This window comes from Magallana gigas, chromosome 8 (assembly GCF_963853765.1).
Source record: "Magallana gigas chromosome 8, xbMagGiga1.1, whole genome shotgun sequence".
Classification (NCBI taxonomy): domain Eukaryota; kingdom Metazoa; phylum Mollusca; class Bivalvia; order Ostreida; family Ostreidae; genus Magallana; species Magallana gigas.
In genome coordinates this window covers 45408329-45431488 of record NC_088860.1, presented here as the reverse complement: position 1 = coordinate 45431488, position 23160 = coordinate 45408329, and the positions used below count along the sequence as shown (strand labels likewise).

Sequence of the window (23160 nt, the reverse complement as noted above, 5' to 3'; positions counted from 1 at the left end):
TGGAGAACTTACAGTCTATATCTCACCACTTAACCAAGCGTTCTTGATGCAGATTACACTGACTGTTTGTCTTATTTACAGGGCAGTGAAGTAGATTCAGATCACAGAGAGTTTGGACAACGTAAAAACACAAACACGATGAGATCAAAGAAAATATAACTGTTATAACAATGATTTGAACAAACACATGAATTGAAATACTACCCCCTCCCACATCATTACAATAGTGCTTTGAATTTAACAGTCATTTTGCAATACAAAAAAATATCCAGCTACAGGAAAACTGAAATTTTTATCATTTTTTTTCATTTATGCTTTTTTTGGCACTAAGCTCACTTTAAATCTGAAGGTCTCTGTAAGGGAAAGAGACAGATGATAACAGATACTAGTATTTATAAGTCAGCGTATGAATTTCATGAGCGAATATTAGCTGTAATGAAATGGAATGGTGAACTTCCTTGGTGTAGGCTGCCTTTGTAAGGAAATGTTTGGACTAGAGGAGTTACATAGTGGTTATGAACTGTTGCTCAGGGAACTCAATATGACTTCGTTCATGTCTAAGAAACTCTGTAACAGTTTAACACTGTCTCTCAAGATGATATAGTCGCGCATGTACCTCATGGTCCGGTCGAACATATTGCGCATGCTCTCAGGAACAATGTCACGTGATTCGTATTCGATGGTGGCGCCACTGATGATGATAGCGTTGTGCACCTCACACAGAAGTCGGTAGATATGTTCCTCGTTCTCGCTGAATGTCGACAGCCAGCTTCCGTGTTCAAACGTCACCTCATCTTTTCGGATGGCCTCTAGGAACGCCGCAACGACCGAAAGATCTCGATAGGTTCTAACATATGCCAGGGTTACCTACGAAAAAAACCCATATATCTATAGTTAATTGTTCGTGACTAATTATGGATATGTTCATTTGAAGCACATGATGCAATTGAACGATGAGCTGACATACTCAGACCATTGTGACTCACACGATTTTCACGTGGAAAAAGCATATTAGATATATCAATGAAATGTTTTGGAGGAGAAGAAAGATTTATTGATATCATAAAAACAAACCATAATCATACCAATGTCCATTCATTTCAATACTTTATTTAGGGAAAATAAGAATTAACGTTGAGAGAGAGAGAGAGAGAGAGAGAGAGAGAGAGAGAGAGAGAGAGAGAGAGAAGGGGCACCGAGTGATAAACAAATAAGATAGACCTACATTTTTCTTGTAGATTTCCAGATCCTGGTCAGTGATGGTGGTTTGTGGGAAGTTCTCTATGTGGTGTGACTCCACGTATACCTCTAGTGACGGACTTCGTATCCGCTCCTCTGACTGCAAACATTGACAATTCAATACATTAAAAAGGGAAGAGGCATTCAAGTATATATGAGTGTTGATTAGATGTCACTTTGATCTATGTTTAATTCTTAATTGAATATGTTATTTGTTCATTCATTTATTTATTCAATAATTCATTATTTTTTTTATTTATTTATGCTGTGTATTGAATTTGTTTTTGAGGAAGTAGTGCCCCTTGCTGGTTCCATAATACACTGGGTCTGATAACCAATTAAGCAAATATTGTTATAGCCGTAAGTGGTCGCCGATAATAAAACAGGCTAAAAATAAACAACAGATCGAGAACGGTTCTGAAAGTATTTCCCATATTTTGTTTCGATCGATATGTATCGGATGAAGATATCAAAATAAAAATAAACGTGTCTACATATTAAGCAAGAATTAGACCCCAATCACTTGACTTTATAGTACTGTTTCTTAGGTTCGTAATTCAATATCGTAATAAGAAACAAACTTTACTCTCCTATTTGCAAAATAGGGGATATATTTTTTTTTCCTTACGAGAAAAATAAATAACGCTTTAGCTAGGTGCCTGTGCATAAGACGTGTATTTTTAATTAATATGAATTCACCAAAAGCCAAAAATTACATCCTTTCGTGAATGAAAAAAATGTTTTAACAGTTTATGAATCTATGACAGAAAAACGACCCACTTACCATCTTTGTCTGCAGATTGTTTGCTATATCCTTAGCGGCCAACAGTTTTTCTTCTATTCTCTGAATTTTTTCGAACTCCGAAACATCAGGAAATGTGAAATCTCCTAAACTGAAATTCCTCGTTGCGTTGCAGGGGTTGGTCCATCTAGCGGGGGCATCAGGCGAGAACAGAGGGGCCGCCCCAGCAGTATTGTTTTCTGTTAACGAAATTTTGAATAAATTTCTCTCTTTACAACCATTTATCAATTAAAATTATTGCTAGAAAAAATTCACTCGCTCTAGCTTATACGTATCACCAAAATTATCAAACAAATGGATGGTTATTGCATTCACAATGTCATAAATCCTCTTTGTTTAACGACCTTACTACAATTATTTGTGATTTACCCAATTCACGAGTGATTTTCAAGCAAAAACTTTTAATTGACGAATTAATTAATTAAATAATGCATTTGATTTATGCACATTGCCTTTTTTAAAAGAAAAATCAAATGAATTAAGCGTGCATGCTTAAAATGAAATACTGAAACATACTGTTTCGGCTATGATCGGTCAGTAGAAGGGTTAGTGCTATACCTAAAGTCAAAATGGCGAACAGAATTAGTACAACGGTGTGACTGCGCTTCATTTCGATTCTCTTGTTCATATTGCTCACTAGCATTTGATGCCATTTTTGCTGGTAGTTATAGTTTTATAGTTTCTTTACTTTGGAATATCGTCAATTTTGATTTCAGTTTTGAACTTGGAGGTAAAATGATGTAGCTTTTGCTCACAGACCAATGATCGCAGTCTGAAAAGTTTTGCAGTTTATTATTAGCATGCGACAAAAACCGATTCTATTTTTAGAGTGCATATCCTCCACATAATGCAATACGAAACAGTTATATCAGCTTGTTAAAGACTGTGTATAGAAATCTTGAAATAGAATTAAAACAACAATTAAGAATTATTCTTAAGTTTAACAACTTTGGATGCATTAAATTGATTGGTAAGAGCGCATATCCCTCTTATTCATGCATACACGCACACGTGTACAAAACTCTCTCTCTCTCTCTCTCTCTCTCTCTCTCTCTCTCTCTCTCTCTGCATATTTGCAGACAACACTAATGAAAATGTGCCTACGCCCCTAAACTCAATATTGTTTGTTTACAAGGTTCATTAGTGTCACTATATATATAGACATTTTTTTTGAGTGGTTAATTATGATCATGCAGTGTTAGGTTGACAAGGAATGCTGTAGATCAAACTGTTAAATATTGTCAGGGAGAGGACAAGGAGGAGTCCCTGCTTTTCAATATCATTTTTAAATATTAATCACTTCAAATATATTAAATAGCAAATCTAATTTAATTATTTACATGATTACTTTACATGATCATTTACAATCTAAACGACTGATATTATGAAAAGGTGGTTGAGCAACACATAACGTATATAATTCATTGACCCCCTCCAACCCACCTTATCCAAGCCGTACATAATTTATTGACCCCCACCCCACCCTATCTAAGCCGTACATAATTTATTGACCCCCACCCCACCCTCTCTAAGCCTTACATAATCCATTGACCCCCCCTCCCCTTCCATCAAGCATGTTACGACAGTGTTGGTACTTTCAAACTCCGGATTCGAAAATAACATTGTAATTACAGTAATCATTGCACTGATCCAGTAATAATTGTATGACAGTGTAAATATAGATGAGTTGATATATCTATAAACTACATTTTTATCCAATGATATTTTGGATGCAGACAGGGATGTTGACAAGTAGCACTAGGACATCGTTTAAGCTACCGTAAGAGGACTTGAATCGGCGACATCCCTTGCTTATCCTTGTATCCTTGATTGTACGACCATGCATCACCAAAATACCGGCCCGCTGTTTATATTCATACATGCATTGCATGCTCGGATCCAGACGTTTTCCCATGGGTCAGAGAAATAATTTTTCTTTTCGGGCGGAGGATGGTGGGGGGGGGGGGGGGGGTTCAATGTCTATTAATTTACTACATGAATTAATTACGTTTGAATCCTCCTTGGAGTGGGATGGGATCCAGAGCCCTGAACAATCCCCCTTTTCCCCCTATAGGTCCTTGCATGCATACTGATTATTTCATGAATGCATGGTTCACATGAATATTCGTTTATGAAAGCGGCATTTGCTACCAAGATAATATGAGTATATGAATTACCTTTACTCCATTTTTTCAAATATCATTTTTTTTTTGGGGGGGGGGGGGGTTATTCTCTGATTTTTGTTTTAGATGGGGCAGATTCATAGTGGGGTTTTAATATTCTACGTTTTATCAATGTTTATTTGATTCGTGTACATAACTTAGGTTTATATATCGTACTTAAGGAGATATATATGGACAGAGAAGTGTTAACGTTCTGTAGACCCTTTTTACTGAAACTGATAACTTCATTAGAGTTTTATTTTATAAGTGTTCATGTTAATGTTAAAAAACAAAAATAAACGCGTCAGAGTTGGTATTCATAGATCCAAGTCTTGCAGCTTTGATACCGGGTCCGCTTATTAATCGTAAATATATTTATATTTATAAAGCACGCAACGTGCATCCAAATGTCGCTCGATCTTTTTTTTTTGACAAAATATTCTTCGATTGTATCGGATAAAAATTGATTGGTAAACGTTGGGAAAATAAATGATTGAGAGTTTCACTCGATGGTAATTACCGCGGCTAGCTCCCGTCCCTTAAGACATCGGAGGGAGAGAAAATTTCCAAGGAACGCGATTGGCTAACGCATGCCCTCCCCCCTTCTCCCCTTCCACGGGTTGATATTTTATTTTATAGTCAGTTTCACAATTGTTTCACTATCGGAAGTACCTCGGTTACTGTCAATACATGATATGAGAAATTCAAGGCACTCTACTTTCGTTTTGTATCATTGAAAAGGATTATATTTTCTGAAAACGTCCGTCCTCTGTAATAACTAGTATGAGTCAGAGGAATGTACCCCAAGGCCAAATATTGCACGTGGGCTGCGATTGAGGGTTAAATCTCTTCTAATGTTATTATTGACAACAATCGTAAAAAAATATGAAAATGTATGAATGCGCACAAAAATACTGATATAAAAAATCCCCACCCGAACCACCCGTAAATTGTTCACAATGCATCCCCATGCATCCATTGGGACTCTTTATGGAGTTTCCGTTCACACAGAATACTTGCAAAAATATATAACTGGTTGTAAAAATAAGGCTGCCGTTTCTGTCAATTATTTTACGACGTCACAGATTATGTGTGTACATGTAATTAAATTGGATTCTTCATAATACATCCAACCAATATCCTTATGAATAAAAAAATGCAGTTATATCAATAAAATAACATAACACCAAAAAACAATTTATTAAAGAAAAATAAGAATGTAGTTCTTCGTTACCTTAAATGACGTGATAAACAATGTAATCAACTTTTGTTCAACATCAATTTTATTATTTTTATGTTCCATATGCTAAAAAATAATTGAACTGCATTATAAAATATTTCATACCTATTTAAATGTATTTTTAGATAAATATTTCATTCACAGTTATGTATGTTAGCATTAGAAGAAACCTATAAATCTTCTCTTTAAAGGAAAGATTAAATCGTTTATACACAGGGCTAAAGATTAATGCTGATGCAGACCATTTCACCCAAAACTGATAATTTTAATTAATTTTTAAAAACATACAATCTTTGATGATACATGTATATCTAAAATTAATGCTATCAATAACGCAAATAAGCTTGACAATTTTTTCAATTTTTTTTTTATCTCGCATGAAAATTAAATATAGGACATATTTTCAAAAGGTTTTCTGAAAGAGGGTGGCGAGACACGTACATGTATTATAAGCATGGGTATTCATATGAAACCGATCACTTTGACAGAAGAGTCTATTTTGAGTTGTTTGGGAGAGAGAATAGAAATTAAAAATAGAATAATCAGGTTTCCAAGTAGGAACAGATATAGCTGCACAAGCCACTGATACAATCACTACTTAACTGAAATATAACAACAGTATAATGCTTAAATAGATATCAAGCTTACGACGGCTGCCTTTTATTTTATTTGATTCATAGACCGATATAACTAACTTGAAATAAATATACCGTTGTAAATAGAAAATAATTGAAAATGCTTTAAAACTCTTACATTCGTCGCAAAAAAAATTCCTTTTGCTGTTCCTGGAGATAGCAGGGTCGGGGATATTGTCAGTATGTTACCTAAGCTAGCCCTTGGTTATGTACCCCGGCCCCCGCCCCCACCCCCGCCCCCACCCCCGCCCCCTACCAATTTACTGGTATGCTATAGCCATGCTCAAATGGATTATTCTATACTTTATCGAAGTCATCTTTGATATTGTCTGCATTCGCTGTATTCTACTTTCCTTTTTGAATATATATATATATATATATATATATATATATATATATATATATATATATATATATATATATATGCTAGATCGATTGTATTTTCTAAAAATGAATCCTCTATTGAGATAAATACAAATGAGATGTACATGTACATAAACTACTTTTATGACTACATATTATATGCACATTGTTCATATGTTTTGACATACTGATGTACATTTGCCCGGCTGTTACAAGTTCATGTATACATGTGTATGGACTATTTATATATGTAGAATCTCTCTTTTAGACATTTCTATTTAATATCTGTAATCTTATTGGTTCACTTTGTCAGTTGACAATGGTTATATTTTTTAAAAAAAAATTGAGTATAACTATTGTACTAATGTATTTTTTGATCTATGAATTCCTATATTCATAATAAAGAGAACATTCCAAAATAAAATGAAATTCATCTTCAACATCCAAATGAAAACAAATGCTGTATCCTCAGAGGCTCTCTGGTAGTATTCTTGATTTAGCGATCATCAATTGTAGACAAAAAGCCGTTCATGATTTATACATTTTTATAATTTTACTTATCACACACTAATCATATAAACTATATGTATAATGATCAATAATGCATACTGTAGATTTAGTATACATTTACATATGTGTGTTAGTTTATTCTTCATTTTTTTTTTGACGATGCATTTGAAATGTTATCTTGTTTTGGGAAAGGGGGTGATCAAATTTTCATTTGGAGATGTTCAAAGGGGGATTTCAAAGTGGGACTTTGTATAATATGTATTATATAATACTTCATAAACACATCACATTACATCATCATGAATTTCTATATTTCATGAAAGTCTATATTCTGCATATACCGGAAAAAAAGTGAAAATTAAAAATAGACTAAATAAAAATAAAATAACAATGGTAAAGAGATGTGCGAGTCACTAAAATAAAAGCCAATCAAAGAAGGGGACAGTCCAGTCTTCGGAACGTGTGTCCGATCTACAAATATTAATACTGAGTAGATAAAAATAGACTCAGTGTCAATATGACCTGGTCACATACGACAGAATAATTTATGACAATGGTAATATGTCACCTGAGTGACTTAGGTGACCAAAAATATACAAGACCAATGTGATTCAATTCGATTTTAAAACAACTGTAGTGTTTGCAGTTTCTTTCAGTCATTTTATGATAAAATAAAGATTACAGATGTTGGATAATAATAGAGTAAAATCACAAAATAGCAACCACCAAAAAAATTATCGTCTAAAATTAAATATTCTTCGTTGACTTAAATTACCTGAATTATAAATTTTAGTATAATATTCCTTTTTTCTCATTTTATATCTATTGACATACGATTTTGAAAGTGAACGTTGTTAAAAGCTATGTTTGCCCGCATTAAGATTGACTTAACCTTTTCTATGAAGAAATATCATTTAATTTGTCGCTATATATGCTTACATAAATCTATCACCTTTTTTTCTCAAATTATTCCACATGCAAATGAATATAATTATTAAAGGCCAAATTAATAAAACAAAAAATAGAGAAACAAAAAAAATAAAAAAAATAAAATGATAATCGCCTGACAGCATATAATTATTTAACCAAACAGTAAAAAATGAGCAGTCCTTGATGGCGTATCTAGAATTAATTTTACTAAAGAAGCACAAAAGCTGAATCTTTTATTTTAAAATTTGTATTTTCACATGGAAAATTTTCAAAGAAGAAGACTTATATACACAATGCCTATTATTTAATCCATTTTTGTTCGCTTAAATATTATTTAAATTAAATTAGATCTTTAAAGGGTTTTTGTAAAAGTTGGTAGTCTATGACTAATAACAATGCCAATTATCTGCAACCAATCGCTTTGACAGAAGAGTCTATTTTGGGTTGTTCGGGAGAGAGTAGAAATTAAGAATAGAATAACCAGGTTTCCAAGTAGAAATATATGGTCACTGACAGAATCACTTATTATTATCTTATGCGGACAGTTTGGATTTTCCAAATGTTTGTCTTGCTAGCCGATAAAGCGTGGCTGCCATTTTTCTTTATTTTCGTCAAATATTGATATATATACACATATGTACATGTACATGCAACTAGAAATCAATGTAAGACTCATAAATCGTTCGTAAATAACAAATAATTAATTTTAAAAACGCAGTTCTTACACTTCGTCACAAAAAATTCTGAACCTTAAACTTTAGCTTCAGTGCCTGTGTATACCAGGGTAAAGAACGTTGTTAGCATGGCATCCAAGCTTTTGTCTACACCACCCCCACCAACCCACTTTTATTCCACATGTTATGTCATTTTTTCATCCATATTGCCTTATTCGTAGTACTTTCCTTTTAAATCTATGAGACAGGTTATATTTTCTATAAACGGGCTTGCTCCAGCTGAGATCCAAGTGAGATATTAAATGGATTATTTTATAAGGCGAAACTTATAATAACATATATAAAATTTTAACACTCTATGTTGTATTCCTATAAATATTACAGCGTGAATGCGTTTATTTAACTTTTCTGAAGTATGATTTTATTTGATTGTTCAGATGGATTTAAACGTTTTATTTAAAAAAATGTCGTTTTTCTTTTATTAAGATGGTAAACTCTATTTTGCTTTTATTTTTTTTCTATAAGTTACTAAGACGATCAAGAATGTGTACTATAAAGAATTAGTACATGTTTACAGAATAGTGTTAGTTTATTTTTATTTTTTTTTAACAATGCATAGATTTGGAATTGGAATAACTAGTTTGTTTCCGAAAGGGGTAAGGTCACCTAGGAGTCTTCATGTTTTTAATTATTTGGGGATGTTCAAAGGTGGATTTTGAAAATGGACTTTGTAATATATCTATATACATTACATAACATAATTACTGAAACCGATCACTTCAGCAAATTTTTTGTATTTTGCATGCTTATGCAGAAGGAACTGAAGAATTAAAAATAGAATTATCAACGTTCCAAGACTTTGGTATAGAAATGTGCTAGTCACTAAAATAAAAGCCAATCAAAGAAGGAGACAGTCCAATACTTTGGGACGTGTGTCCCATCTACAAATATCAATGCCGAGTATATAAAAATAGACCGGGTGTCAATATGACCTGGTCACCTACGACAAAGAGGCTTATAAAACACCCACAGTGCAAATTTTCCTTTATCGTCGAATGTTTGGTTAAAACCTGACCTAAATAGCATTTAAGATATCTGAATGGACAGACCCTTTTAAACTAATTTTTTAGATATATAATTATTAAAAAACCTCTATATGGCAATATGTCACCTGAATGACCTAGGTGACCTAGAAATATATATGTGGTTCAATTCTGTGTACAAAAATGATTTTAAAATATCTCGATATAGAATAATAGTGAATTTTATCTAATTGTACAATTATTAACCTAAACGTTCTCTGCGAGTAAAACATCTATGTATACATGATGCTATTAATTTTTACGATATTGTCGATTTTTAAAAATATATTCCACACCTAAATGAGTATTTTCATTAAAAACAAATAAAAATTAAACATAAGTTTATACATATATATAAGAGAAACATAAGTAATTTAAACAATTATCGTCTGGCAAGCCAATGATAAAAAAATAAAAATGAGGAATCTTAAGCTTTGAGGGGAATTTAGAATTAATATAATCATCTAAGAAACATAAAAGCTCACATGGAAAGTGAATATTCAAATTATAAACTTATAATTGTAGGCAATGCCTATTGTCCAGTTCATTTCTGGTTTTTTTATTTTGTTTGTTTGTTTGTTTTGTTTTATTGGTACAAAATAGTGTTTGAATTTATAAAGATTAAATATTCACAGGTTTAGATTTTTCAAGGTGGTGTTGAGCGTTCTTTGACTGTGTTTATACATAGAGTGTTGGTGGTCTGAAACCAATCATCTTGACAGAAGACTCTATTTTTGGGTTATTCAGGAGAGAGTAAAAATAGAATGGTCAGATTTCCAAGTCGGAATAAATAGCTAATGCTGTACATGTCACTTATATAATTACTAATTAACTGACGTGAAGAGTTCAGATTTTCCAATATTTGTCTAGCTTTAGACAGCCAACAACAAGCTCATTAAAAGTGCAATTTTCATTTTCGTCAAATAGCGGTCTATCTATCTATAAATATATATACAATGTGTATATATATATATATATAAAAGACCGATATACATGTAACTAGAAACCTTCGTACAGACAGTTAATAGAAAATAGTCGAACAAGATATAATTCATATATATAAATTTCGTCCCAAAAAAAATTCCAAACATTCTAGCTCGTTCCCATGGAAATATATCAGGATGAGGACAGTTGTTGGAATGTTATCTAAGCTCAACGTACACCACCACCACCCACCCCCCTCCCCATATTTACAGCACGTTTTTCATAATAATCACCTCTGATATTGCCTGAATTCCTGGTACTCTACTTTCTTTTTGAATCAATAAGAATTATATTTTCTAAAAACGGGCCTGCTCCTGAGATACAAATAAGAGATATATATATATATATATATATATATATATATATATATATATATATATATATATATATATATATATATATATATATATATATATATATATATATATATATATATAAAGATCACGAATTGTATTAGGGTGAAATTAACTCATTTAATTTAGTTAAGTATCCAAATATTTATAAACTTTTATGTTGTATTCCTGTATTCCTGTTAATGCTTTTATTATTTATTATAACTTTTCTGAAGTATGATTCCACAGTGATTGTTCAGACGGTATAATACGTTTATAAAATTATTATTTCTACACGTATATTTCTGTACCTGTTCTTACCATTTAGATTGGAAATCTATATTTTGTTCATAGAAGATGGTTTAGGTGTTTAGAACTTGATGCTTATTAATAATGCATAATAAATTATCTAATGAAATATGTCAAGAATGGTCAAATTTACAAACATAATTTTCATTTTTGTCTTTGCAGCAGGTGAAAAAGCTATTAAAGACTTATAGTGCATTAAACAATTTTTCTTACCATACACAAGAATTAATAGGTTGGTCAAGAATGTGTATTATAGATTAAGTTTAGATTTACTTTACATATTCGTGATTGTTTATTTCTCATTGCAACATAGCATATTTTCGGACAATGGATCTGGAATACTAAGATTGTTTACCGCTGGATCGGGGGGGGGGGGGGGTGTCATATAAAGGTCTTTAAATTTTTATGTCGGGATGTTCAAAGAGGGGTTTTTTGAATGGGCTCTGTAAAAATATATACGTTATACATGCGCTTATAATTATTACTGAAACAAATCACATCAGCGAAATTTCTGTATTTTGCATGCTTATGCAGGAGAAAGTGAAAAATCAAAAATAGAATTATCAAAGTTCCAAGACATGGATATAGACATGCATGTGCTAGTCACTAAAATAAAAGCCAATCAAAGAAGGAGACAGTCCAATACTTTGGGACGTGTGTCCCATCTACAAATATCAATGCTGAGTAGGCAAAAATAGATTATTATTAATTTAATTATCTGGTCACATACAACAACGAAGCTTATTTCACCTACAATGTAGGTTTTCCTTTCTCGTCGAATGTTTGGTTAAAACCTAAACTTATTTTATTTTTAGATATTTAAACGGTCAGAAACTGACAGTGTGTAATTAATTTGAAATAAATAATTGAAACAAAAGCTGGTATTCTTACAGATCGTCGCAGGAAATTCCAAAGACACCGACTCCCCGTCCCGGAAGATTTAAGGGCAGAGAAGTATTTCCCAGTGACTCGATTGGTTATAACCACGCCGCGGGGTCAGCCCCACCCCTTCGTTCTGCCTTCTTTGTTCGGTGTCATGTTTCTATCGGAACCACCTCTTAGGTACTTTACTGTATAGGGTATAGGGCTTGGCAATTTCACGGTACTCTATTTTCGATTCAATGTTTTCTGAAAAAGGGGCTTCATATATATCTTATCTATACTTGCATGATTTGAATGAATCGTGGATTTACAATTCAATCATCAAAATCTGTTATTAGTTTATATGCAATTTGAAAAACATAAAAGTATATGTTATCTCAATTCCTACTCGAAAATAATATATTTACATCTATCAATATGTACTGCACCTCCGAGGCAAAGCAGATATGAAAACATACATATAGGCGCGGATTTACGAATTTTACCCATTGAGGAGGAGGGGAAGATAATGTTTTTATCTAGGCCTACATTTTATTTTATAGCAGCTTTATCATTTTAATTCATGATGTCCGGATTTTTCCGGGGGGGGGGGGGGGGGGGGTCCATCCCCTCCCTGACACCCCCTCAACCCGCCCGTGGGTATCTATCGATAAAGTGTATATCAGCGGCAGTGATTGACTCTTAGATTATGTATTGAAAAACACATACACGCCAAAAAAGAAGGATCAATTTTTTTTAATACATTTTTTATTACATGGACATAATACTTTTTTCACTATATATATAACCGTACGGTTATCCGTGCCAAGGATCCGTTGCATCTCATCCTGGGGGGGGGGGGGGGGGGGGGGAGGGGGTGTGAACAGAAGGATCTTGATTTTTATTTATATAGAGCTGTAGGGATTTTTCTTAAGACAGCGTCGGCTATGAAAGTTGGTAACGTTTAGAAACCGATAAGTTTTACTGGGAGAAAGTGGAAATCAAAATAAGAGTCATCAAAGTTACATTAAATTCACGATCTTATGTACGTGTATCTTTCATATATATAGTAACCAATCAATGGAGGAGATGTAAAGGTCAAGTTGTCACAATAATAACGTGAACGTTCGATCTATAAAATGTTCTTTTTTTTAAAAAAAAAAAAAAATTAAGCTGACTATCGATACATGTAAGTACCACACGCTGGTCTTACTCTACATGGTTTGTGAGTCAACTTACGCAAAGCAAATTTTTTTCATTTCTCCGACAAACATTTGTTTAATTAATTCTATTCAAAATCATATTTTCATTATTATAAGTCTCGGTTGTATGAAAATTAATGATTGCAAAACTAATCTGATATTTTAACTTTTACAGATCGTTGCATGAAATTTCGAGTTTACTAGATCGCGTCCCTTGAGATAAAGGGGCGAAAAAACGCGACCCCTCCCCCTCCCCGCCACCTTTTCTTTTCTTCTCTTTTCCAACCCTATAGTCTGTTTCATAATTGGTGCTTCGATCGAAATGAACTCGGCTATATTACATGTATGTCAACATCGATACCCTTACTTTCGTTTTGGATATTCAAAACAAACTATATTTTCTGAAAACGAAACTACCCCAAGACTAGATTTTCAAGGTGGGTCGAAATTGAGGGTAAAGCTTCTTGCAACTTATATTATAGCGTTGCACCCCTCATCAACCGGAAAAAAATATATTGTCAAATTGGATTTAGCCTACCGATGACGGATATATATATATATATATATATATATATATATATATATATATATATATATATATATATATATATATATATATATATATATATATATATATATATATATATATATATATATATATATATATACACACAAAATTTAATTTTAATTAAGACTTAACTCCTACGCTAATGTTCAAAGTTTCATTCTGAGGCACGATTCCGTCACAGCATTTTTTTCTTCTAAAAATTCGATTAAAAAAGATGAGCCATTTTCCCACTTGCAGTCCGCTTAATATACATTTGATGCGCTATTCTTCCCTTATTTTGATTAATGAACAAAAACATTATAAAATTAATACTAAAAAATTGATTGATATGTTCCGCATTCAACGGAACTGAAACCGGTATGAACATCGATATCAGGATGCAATTAATAAACAAAATTCATCTTCATTGCTTCTTCCGCAATTTTAAAAATATTTATTTATAAAATCCATACTTTTAATTTGCGTGGTTAATTGCATTTTTTTAAAGTTCCATTTGAAAATCGAACTTTCAATTATTAATCCAGAATATTTTTCAGGATTGAGCAGCGTATTGGAAGGCGCTCAAAATTGGGGAGGCGAATTGATAAGAATGTCTAGAAGTAAATGGAAAGTTGGGGCGTGAATTATAGAAATATACCAACTTACCACAGTTAATTGAGAACAATAAATAAGACAAAATACTATATATACATGCAGTTAAAAATCGAAATTGAAAAAAAAAAATTTTTGAAATAAAGAATTAATATATATTTGTTGATTTTTTTTACAAGAAAATTTTTTTCGTTCTCTAACTTGACAGAGTATAGCCCCCCCCCCTTTTTTTTTAATTTTTTTTTTTAATTTTAAGATTTTTATATAATACATGTTCTTCACTGTTTCATATTTGTCTCCGAAGACAAAAAAATTAAAATAGGTAATCTGAAATATGTTCTTGTGTATTGAAATAAAACACCCACTAAAATTAAAATCAGTTTTGTCCTTGGTTATAAATAATAAAAAAGTGCACTATTCGACAACCGAGATCCTGTATATGACCTTACTTTTTCGGGATTTGAACGTTTTCTATTTGAATTCTACACGAAACACTACCTCACTTCCGGTAAATAATCCAATGGTTCGACATTATTTATGAACATGAAATGAGCCCGCAAGAATTCGAAGGCTCAATATAATCACAAATATTTAAGAAGATGATTTATCAGCTGTCATACAAACCGTAGATGCGTAAGTGTATGGTTCTTTTTAACATAATTCTTTAAATGTCAATTTCATGTAATTTACCTTGAAGAATTTTAAATATTTGCAGGCATTTTGGTACAGTTGACGAATTGTGAGTATATCCACTCGCTTCATACACCATAGTTCTCTTCTAGGAGATAAGCACACACTAATAGACAAGAACTTGTGATTTAAATTGCATAATATATTTTTACATACCTGATTTTGCAGTTTTACTGTTCTCGCCGAATACCATTGTTCACATCTATTGCATATCAATTATCATACACAGGCATACTGGCGTGCGACCAATTCTCGTAATATGTTTTACGGTGTGACCGTTGGGGCGAGCGCAGAAGGAACCACACATCTGTAATCATTGTTATATGCAACCCGTGGACTTGCCCTAACCAAAAAACTTTGGCTTTGTCTCGAAAACTTTTACCACCGCAAGGAACCCGAAATTATCAAACTTTTATTCCAATGGCCCCTTCCTAGTCTTATACACTTAAACAAACTACCACTGAGCCTTAGTAAAATGTTAAACAGACTTACATTGCATTAAAATATTTTGATAAACACAACGCCGTTTTTTTATGTAGATACAATTATGTTTTATCTTTTCTTTACCTTTTAATAATGATCATTAAAATCAGTAAAAATAAATTGTGTTTGTTATTTCTCATTTTGTTCCTTGTTGTAACCCGTGTTTTAATTATTTTCCTCAGTGACATTAATTTTGTTTTAAATCTTTTTAATTTTTGTACGCTGTATACGCGTTGTAGACATGTGCCCTCACCTTTCTTATAGTGTGTGATATCCAATATTATTTGACCACATATGCAACTATATAACAAATACATGTACCGGTAGATATTTTAACAGTTTAATTCTTCTCATTTATCTATTCATTACAAAATGACGTGGCTGCACGTAGATCTAATAATGATTAGACTTTTCTTTCTTAATAATTTTTTGTCACCTACCTAACGTATGCATATATGATTGGATCAATATGACAATAAATTTAGCATGGAACTTGCATGTGTATTTACTAAGCAAAAAAAAAATCATCAAAACAAAACTAATCAGCCAAAGAGTCACCGTTAACACTGATACTGAGTACTTCCTACATGATCCAGTACATATGCTTGATCCACCTCTAAATGTATCGCGGGAAATTAAAACGCGAGATCTTTGTGACGTCATAGTTAACATTCTTTTGCGCTTGACAGTTTTCGTAAATTGTCGGACAAATTCGGAGAAGGAAATGACGTCATATGTCAGCAAAAGTTCAGTTTTTTTACGTAAGCTTATGTGTTGTTTACTGTAATGTTTTAGAAGATTAAATGAAAATGATGTATGCGATGTAGAGGTAAGAATTTTCCGTAGAAACACTTTCTATTCCACCATGTTGCTATGCAACGCAAAGGATCACTGGGATAGTAGAACGTTTTCACGTGGCCTCATAAAATTTTCTTTGAACAATGTGCAGATTTCAACTCGAATTTCCTCCGTTCGTACACGTTGTCTATGGAGCTCGCTACGCGAGCGGCGCTTCGCGCCGCCTCGCTGCGCTCGCTATAATATGTTTTACGGTACTACCGTTCTGGCAAGCGCAGCAAGAATAACACATACCTTGCATCATTGTCATTTTATAGTTTTATTTAGGTATCAACGAACATCAAAGAATTTTTTGAGAGAGTATTGCTCTCCAATAAGTATGCCAAGGTACTTATTTTAATGGTTATAATACATACAGCGCAAGGTGTGTAATTTCCCACTTTTAAATTTAATGGTCTGACAATATGCAATATCTACATAATTTTTTAACCGTTTATTTTTTCATTTTATTCCTTTTTATCTATTTCAAAATGTCCTATTGTTTATTTCCTCCCTACTCATGCATGCACAATTAGCTTGAAAATGGATCGATATGACAGTAAAGTATGGCTCTTGCTAATATATATACATAAAATCTCTATATTAAAAAAAATTAAAAACAAACCATACGTCAATGAGGCAGGTATCGCAGTCTATACTGAAATAGCTAGTACACGCATTACAGATGTTTGATCCACCTCTAAATTTATCGCGGGAAATATAGCGCGAGTGCACTGTGACGTCATTCATGACTTTGTTCGTCTTTGTTTACGTTTCTCGACTCAATACGGAGGTATGGAAGCATGTAACAAATCTTTTGAGTCTCGCCAAAGCATATGCGATACTCAAAACGTGTCTTCAGACTTTAAGTCACTGTAAATTACGAGTTAAAAGTCAGCCATTTTTGGCATAGCACCACGGGTGAAAACATTAGAGAGCATTATGGGACGTAGACAACAAATTTTGTTTGATGAACTGTAGATTTAGCTCGTTCTTTTTCCCGCGCACACTGGTTCTTAGAGCTCGCTTCGCTCGCTATAATTTTATGTGTTGATAAATCGCACGCCAGTATGCCGGTGTATGATATGCAATAGACACTATAACAGGATAAGAGAAATAGCTAAATGACAGACCAGACCGGGATTCGAAACCATACCCCTTGAATCTCTAGGCAGGTGCTCTACTCACTCAGGCGCCAGGAATGAAACCATCTATTAAACCGTCATTATTTCTCTCATCCTGTAACATTTGGTACCATGGCATGATCAACCCCCTGGAACTGACAGGTTAACTCCTACCGGAGTAAAGAGCCTGGGATGATCTTTGAGGGAAAAGAATGTTACGGACAGACTGCATGCATGGTTTAAATGCTGGCGCCAGATAGCTCAGTGAGTGGGGCACCTGACTGGAGATTCTGGTTCAAATCCTGATCTGTACCATTATTAGTTATCATGCTTATTACAAACTAGAATCAGCTTCGCGTCGATTTTAAGTCTGTTAAAAATAATCTGCAGGGGAAAAACACATTTTTATACATTATAAACCTTTTTTAACATGCTTATGTAGTTTAGTCCACAAAATATCCATTTATTGAGTAAGGCATTTTGTTAAAATAAACGTTTGAATTTGCCTGCCATTTTGTCGGAAATCGCACTCGGAATGTCTCGGATTTTATCATTAACATGGCGACCATAAACAGCGAATTTTCAAACGTGATGATAAAAGTGGCAGCGATTTCGTTGCAAAAACAGTAAATGTGGAAATATGGGATGATAACAGAGCAACACTGTAGGTATTTGAGACCAATCATATGAAAATCTAGGCGAGATACAGTGCGATATAATTCTTTTATTTGCTATGAAGCGAGTGTTTGGGACGAATTCTATCGTTAAACCGGGTCATTTTAACGATAGAACATTCTATCTAATTACAAACCAAACAGGAAGGACATGCTTACATTTTAATATACAAACACACTTCATGTCAACTTCTACAGTAGTTCTCTGTTATGTGTTTGAAAACTTTCTGAGAATTTTTGCCAGGGCACATAAGAAATATATAGATTTAAATTAAATTTATAATAGCCAAGATACCTACTTATTTGATATCAAACCTCATAACGTGTGGTTAAAGGGATTTGGAATAAAATTTAGATCAAAATTGTATTTCTTATTTTTGATATAAAATGGTTGACTAACTTGCACATTTTGAATGATTGACCAAAATTTGAATGTTATAATTTATGCTTTAAGAGAGATACAGAGGTAAGAATTCATTGTTATGTAAACAAAGCTCGAGTCTTATATTTGTTTACAAAAATTGTAAAGTATGGAAATACCATTTCTTTGACAAAATAATTTGTAAGAAACAAGGCAAACTTGTTTAATGTGTTTATAAAATATATCATCAATAGGAGAAAGCAACATTTGATTGAAACTTATACCGATAAAACACATATGTAAACAATAACAAGGCACGATCTTTGTTTACAAAACAAAGAATTATAAACTCTGTAACTCGCTTGTAACTCAATATCTGACTTTCGAATTTTGATAAAGCATTAAAAATACCCTTAACCATTCTAAACATTAAAAATGGAGGGAAAAAAATGTAAAAAATTTTGAGCTCAAATCGCATCCAAGTTGCTTTAGTACTATCTGTGTGATAAACCTTTGCTTATAACAGTAAACACAGGTACAGGTAATTTCATCAAACATTTATGGCCACAGCCCCTTCTTTCAACATTTCTGTTACCTATTTTTCTTATATATTGCATATTTCTATTTCTACACACTTGCTATAAAACTATCACTTACTAGGTTTGCAACTGACTGACTATGGAAATATATCAGGTTGATCAATATCAGACGACTCGGCTTCGCCTCGCCATTTATGAGATTGATCCATCTTAGAGATTGATCAATCCGTCCAATATATATCTGTAGTCAGTCAGTAACAAACCTAATAAGTGTTTTGTTTTCCAGAGGACAAGCAAGTGAGATTTCATTCATAAGATGATCTTTGATAATCAATGTAAAAGTGGTTCTATATCTTGTCTAATTTTGCACATTTGAACTCTTCAAAATTCTCATTCTCACCTATCAAATAATCACTGCACTCTTGTTCACTTACACTGTTTTGCTTCTATTTCATTTTTTATTAAAACGCTTTTTTCCTTTCCACAGCAGAAGTCAATCTGAGCAAATCTTGACGCTGCCATTTTATTCTGCTCTATATACAACAACAATGTGACGTCCATACAAAGGACACATGCTCTAATTTAAAGTCATTACAAAGGGAAACTACTCCAAATATTTTAAGAACTTATGGAATGCTGTTTTTTGTATTTAATAACGATCTCCGATCCTCAGCAATGTTCAATAACTCTAAATTATCTGGATTTTTTTTTATTCGTACCATAAATCTGCCTTGTAGTAATGTATATAGACAAATTTAACTAGTCTTTTAGTGTTAATATAACAATGAGTTATTGAACTAAATGCTTGGTTTGATGGATCCACAGAGATCTACTACATATACACTTGGGTAAAGGTGTTCAAGCCACCGATGCACCGGCACAACTTTTTAAAAAACTTGTTCTCAACCTGTATTTATCCACCATGGGCAAATTTGCTATAACTTTGTAAGATGCATGGATACCAGACACTGAGACAATTAATCTATTTTTATTTCATTTCATTTATTAAGTTTAAAGGACAAATACCATTTTTAGCTCACCGAGACGAAGTCGGAGGAGCTTATGCTATACCCCCAGCGTCGGCGTCTGGACCTGGTTAAGGGTTTTGTTGCAGGTCCTGTATCTAAGTTATTACTTGTTCTATCTTCACCAGACTTGTGTGGAAGATGCATCTGGACCTACTTATGAACTTGCAAGACTTGGATGCTGAATCTGGGCCATGAATTTCAGATGCTGGAGGAGGTTAAGATTTTTAGAGCAGGTTAAAGTTTTTTGGTGCAGGTGCCCTCTGATGATTATATCTTAGTTATTACTGGTTTTAAATTCACCAAACTTGGTGCGTCTTATGATACTGATGCACCTGACAGGCTTGAATACTGAATCTGAGCCATAGGTTTCGGATGCTGGAGGAGGTTAAGGTTTTTTAAGAAGGTTTAATGTTTTGGAGCAGGTGCCCTCTGAATCTGAGCCATAGGTTTCGGATGCTGGAGGTTTTTTTTTTGGAACAGGTCATTTGTTTTAGATATAATATCTTGCATAGTTGACTTAACTTTAATATAAATGAATTGCAGAAGTAGCTTCAGATGCAGAGCCTGATTTCCATTTCCGACCGAATTTTTTTGACTTTTAGAAAAAAAATAAAATGCACTTTTCCAAATTTTTTTTACTGACCGACATAAATCAAAAGAAATACAGGTACAAAAAATAAAATAAAATGACAGGTGAAAAATATCAATAAAAACCACATAAATTGGTTTCATTCACGAAAAAAATACCTTAACTTTTACACTTTTGGTTTTAAAATTGATCGGGTTTGGAATACGGACTTCTCTATCACACGTGCCATGTTGTCTAACGGTGGTTTGTGTTTTATCATTTAAATGGCATACTTTCGCATATCTGTCATTTGCAAAAATGACATCTAACTGTCGTTTAAGACCTTGAAACAGTGTTGTCCAACACATACTGTGGGGCAAGCGGTGTCAGAAGTTCTTGAAAGTGAAAGAACACACGTATCATGTTTGCCAGGTTTTTTTTCTTTTTTTTTTTTCTCGACCTACCGACCCAATTTTTTAAATAAAAAATCCGTAATCCAATTAAAAAAAAAATTTCGCCCAAGGATGCTAAAAAATCTCCTACCTCACTCAAACCTGCTTGATAGATTTGTTTGTTGTTAAAAAATATAACATGATTCCTATGATATAGTATTGTATGATATGTCACACTATTGTTTTATATGATACAAAATTATATCATATATTATATTTTTTGAAATTATATGATACAAAATGATATTGTATTAATTTTTTTGTACATTATGATATGTACAATATTGTATCAAAATATTGTTATGTATAGTTTTGTATTCTATGATACAACATGTACAATATTATATAAATAGTGCCTGTTTGGGAGGGTAACAGTTGAAATTGATCCTCCCAAACAGGCACTATTTATATAATATTGTTGATTGTTATACTTTCATGTTAAATACTGAAATCTGATTGGTTAAGATCAGTTAATAATATTTTCTATTACCCTCAGCGTTAGCAACGCACTTAGCAACGGGTAACATTAAAAAATGTTACATGTGCGAAAATTATGCGCGTACGGTTCGCTGTAGAATTCACGTTATTCCTATATAAAAGCAGTAAAATTTTCTTAAAAATTAAGACATTCAGTATAACAAAATAAATAGTGCCTGTTTGGGAGGATAACAGTTGAAATTGACTCGAAAACCATTGTCAACCTCCGCTTCGCGTCGGTTGACAATGGTTTTCTCGGGGTGTCAATTTCAACTGTTACCCTCCCAAACAGGCACTATTTATATAATGTCATAATTTTTAAGAAAATTTTACTGCTTTTATATAGGAATAACGTGAATTCTATAGCGAACTGTACGCCCATAATTTTCGCACATGTAACATTTTTTAATGTTACCCGTTGCTAAGTGCGTTGCTAACGCTGAGGGTAATAGAATGGATTATGAACTGTGTCTTAACCAATCAGATTTCAGTATTTAATATGAAAGTATAACAATGTATTTAAAAATATGATTATTTTTAAAATGCTATTTATATGATATTGCAAAACATTGTATCATATGATACAATATTGTATAATATATATTGTATCATATAATACAATAATGAATAATATGATATCACCTAAAATTGTAGTATTTGATATTGTATGATATTATATTGTACAGTATCATATTATATGATACTGTATAATACAGTTGAACTTCGATGTCTCAAACACCGATATCTCAAATACAATAGATATGTCAAAGTGATTTATAAGTTCCAGCCACTTAATTTTTAAGTATTTTACCCTCAAATCTCGAATACTCGAATATCTCAAATGTTTTAAACAGTCTCATCTAGTTCGAGATAACGAAGTTTGACTATATTATATTGTATTATATAATATAAAACTACATCACATGATATTTTATTATGATATGTATACACTTATACAATTATATTGTATCATATGATACAATATCATATTATGTATCGAATATGATACATTTATTACAATATCATACAATGCAATATCATACTATATTATACAATATTATTACTTATTAGGTTAGTTACTGACTCACTACGGAAATATATTGGGTTGATCAATCTCATAGATGGCGAGGCGAAGCCGAGCCGTCTATGAGATTGATCAACCCAATATATTTCCGTAGTGAGTCAGTAACTAACCTAATAAGTGTTTTGTTTTCCCGAGGACTATCAAGCGACATATTTATTCACAAATAGCGATGATCTACGTAAAAACATGTACAAAATGCCTAATATCTCGTCCAATTTAACTCATTTAAACTCTTCAAAATTTTCAATCTCACCTTTCAAATACTCTTTCAAAATCTTTGCTTCACCCATGTTTACTTACAATGTTTTGTTGCTATTCATTTTTAAATGTTTTCTCCCTTTCCTCTGCAGAGATTTGAG

At 32.7% G+C, this 23160-nt stretch overlaps 2 protein-coding genes across 7 annotated transcripts in view; one reads left to right on the top strand and one right to left on the bottom strand.

Moving 5' to 3' along the window:
* Positions 1-247: 247 nt before the first annotated feature.
* Positions 248-2732, bottom strand: LOC117690038 (uncharacterized). 2 transcript variants are annotated; one of them, XM_034472856.2, is made up of 4 exons: positions 2558-2732; positions 2024-2220; positions 1226-1339; positions 248-867 (listed from the first exon to the last, which is right to left on the bottom strand). In XM_034472856.2, the coding sequence occupies exons 1-4, from the start codon at positions 2682-2684 to the stop codon at positions 514-516; spliced, it is 792 nt and encodes a 263-aa protein (XP_034328747.2). In that variant the 5' UTR covers positions 2685-2732; the 3' UTR covers positions 248-513. The 2 variants fall into 2 exon arrangements, with proteins under 2 accessions (XP_034328747.2, XP_034328748.2); XM_034472857.2 differs by having other exon boundaries at positions 2600-2726.
* Positions 2733-13735: 11003 nt separating this feature from the next.
* LOC105326570 (helicase POLQ-like) overlaps positions 13736-23160 on the top strand; it is a 51869-nt gene continuing 42444 nt past the window's right edge. For 2 of the 5 annotated variants that reach the window (XM_066068673.1, XM_066068669.1), the window contains exons 1-2: positions 14987-15117; positions 15200-15223. The gene's annotated coding sequence lies outside the window, so the exon portion shown is untranslated. Of the gene's footprint in view, positions 13763-14986; positions 15118-15199; positions 15224-23160 lie in introns of those variants that run through there. The other 3 variants (XM_066068670.1, XM_066068672.1, XM_066068671.1) reach the window with 3 other exon arrangements.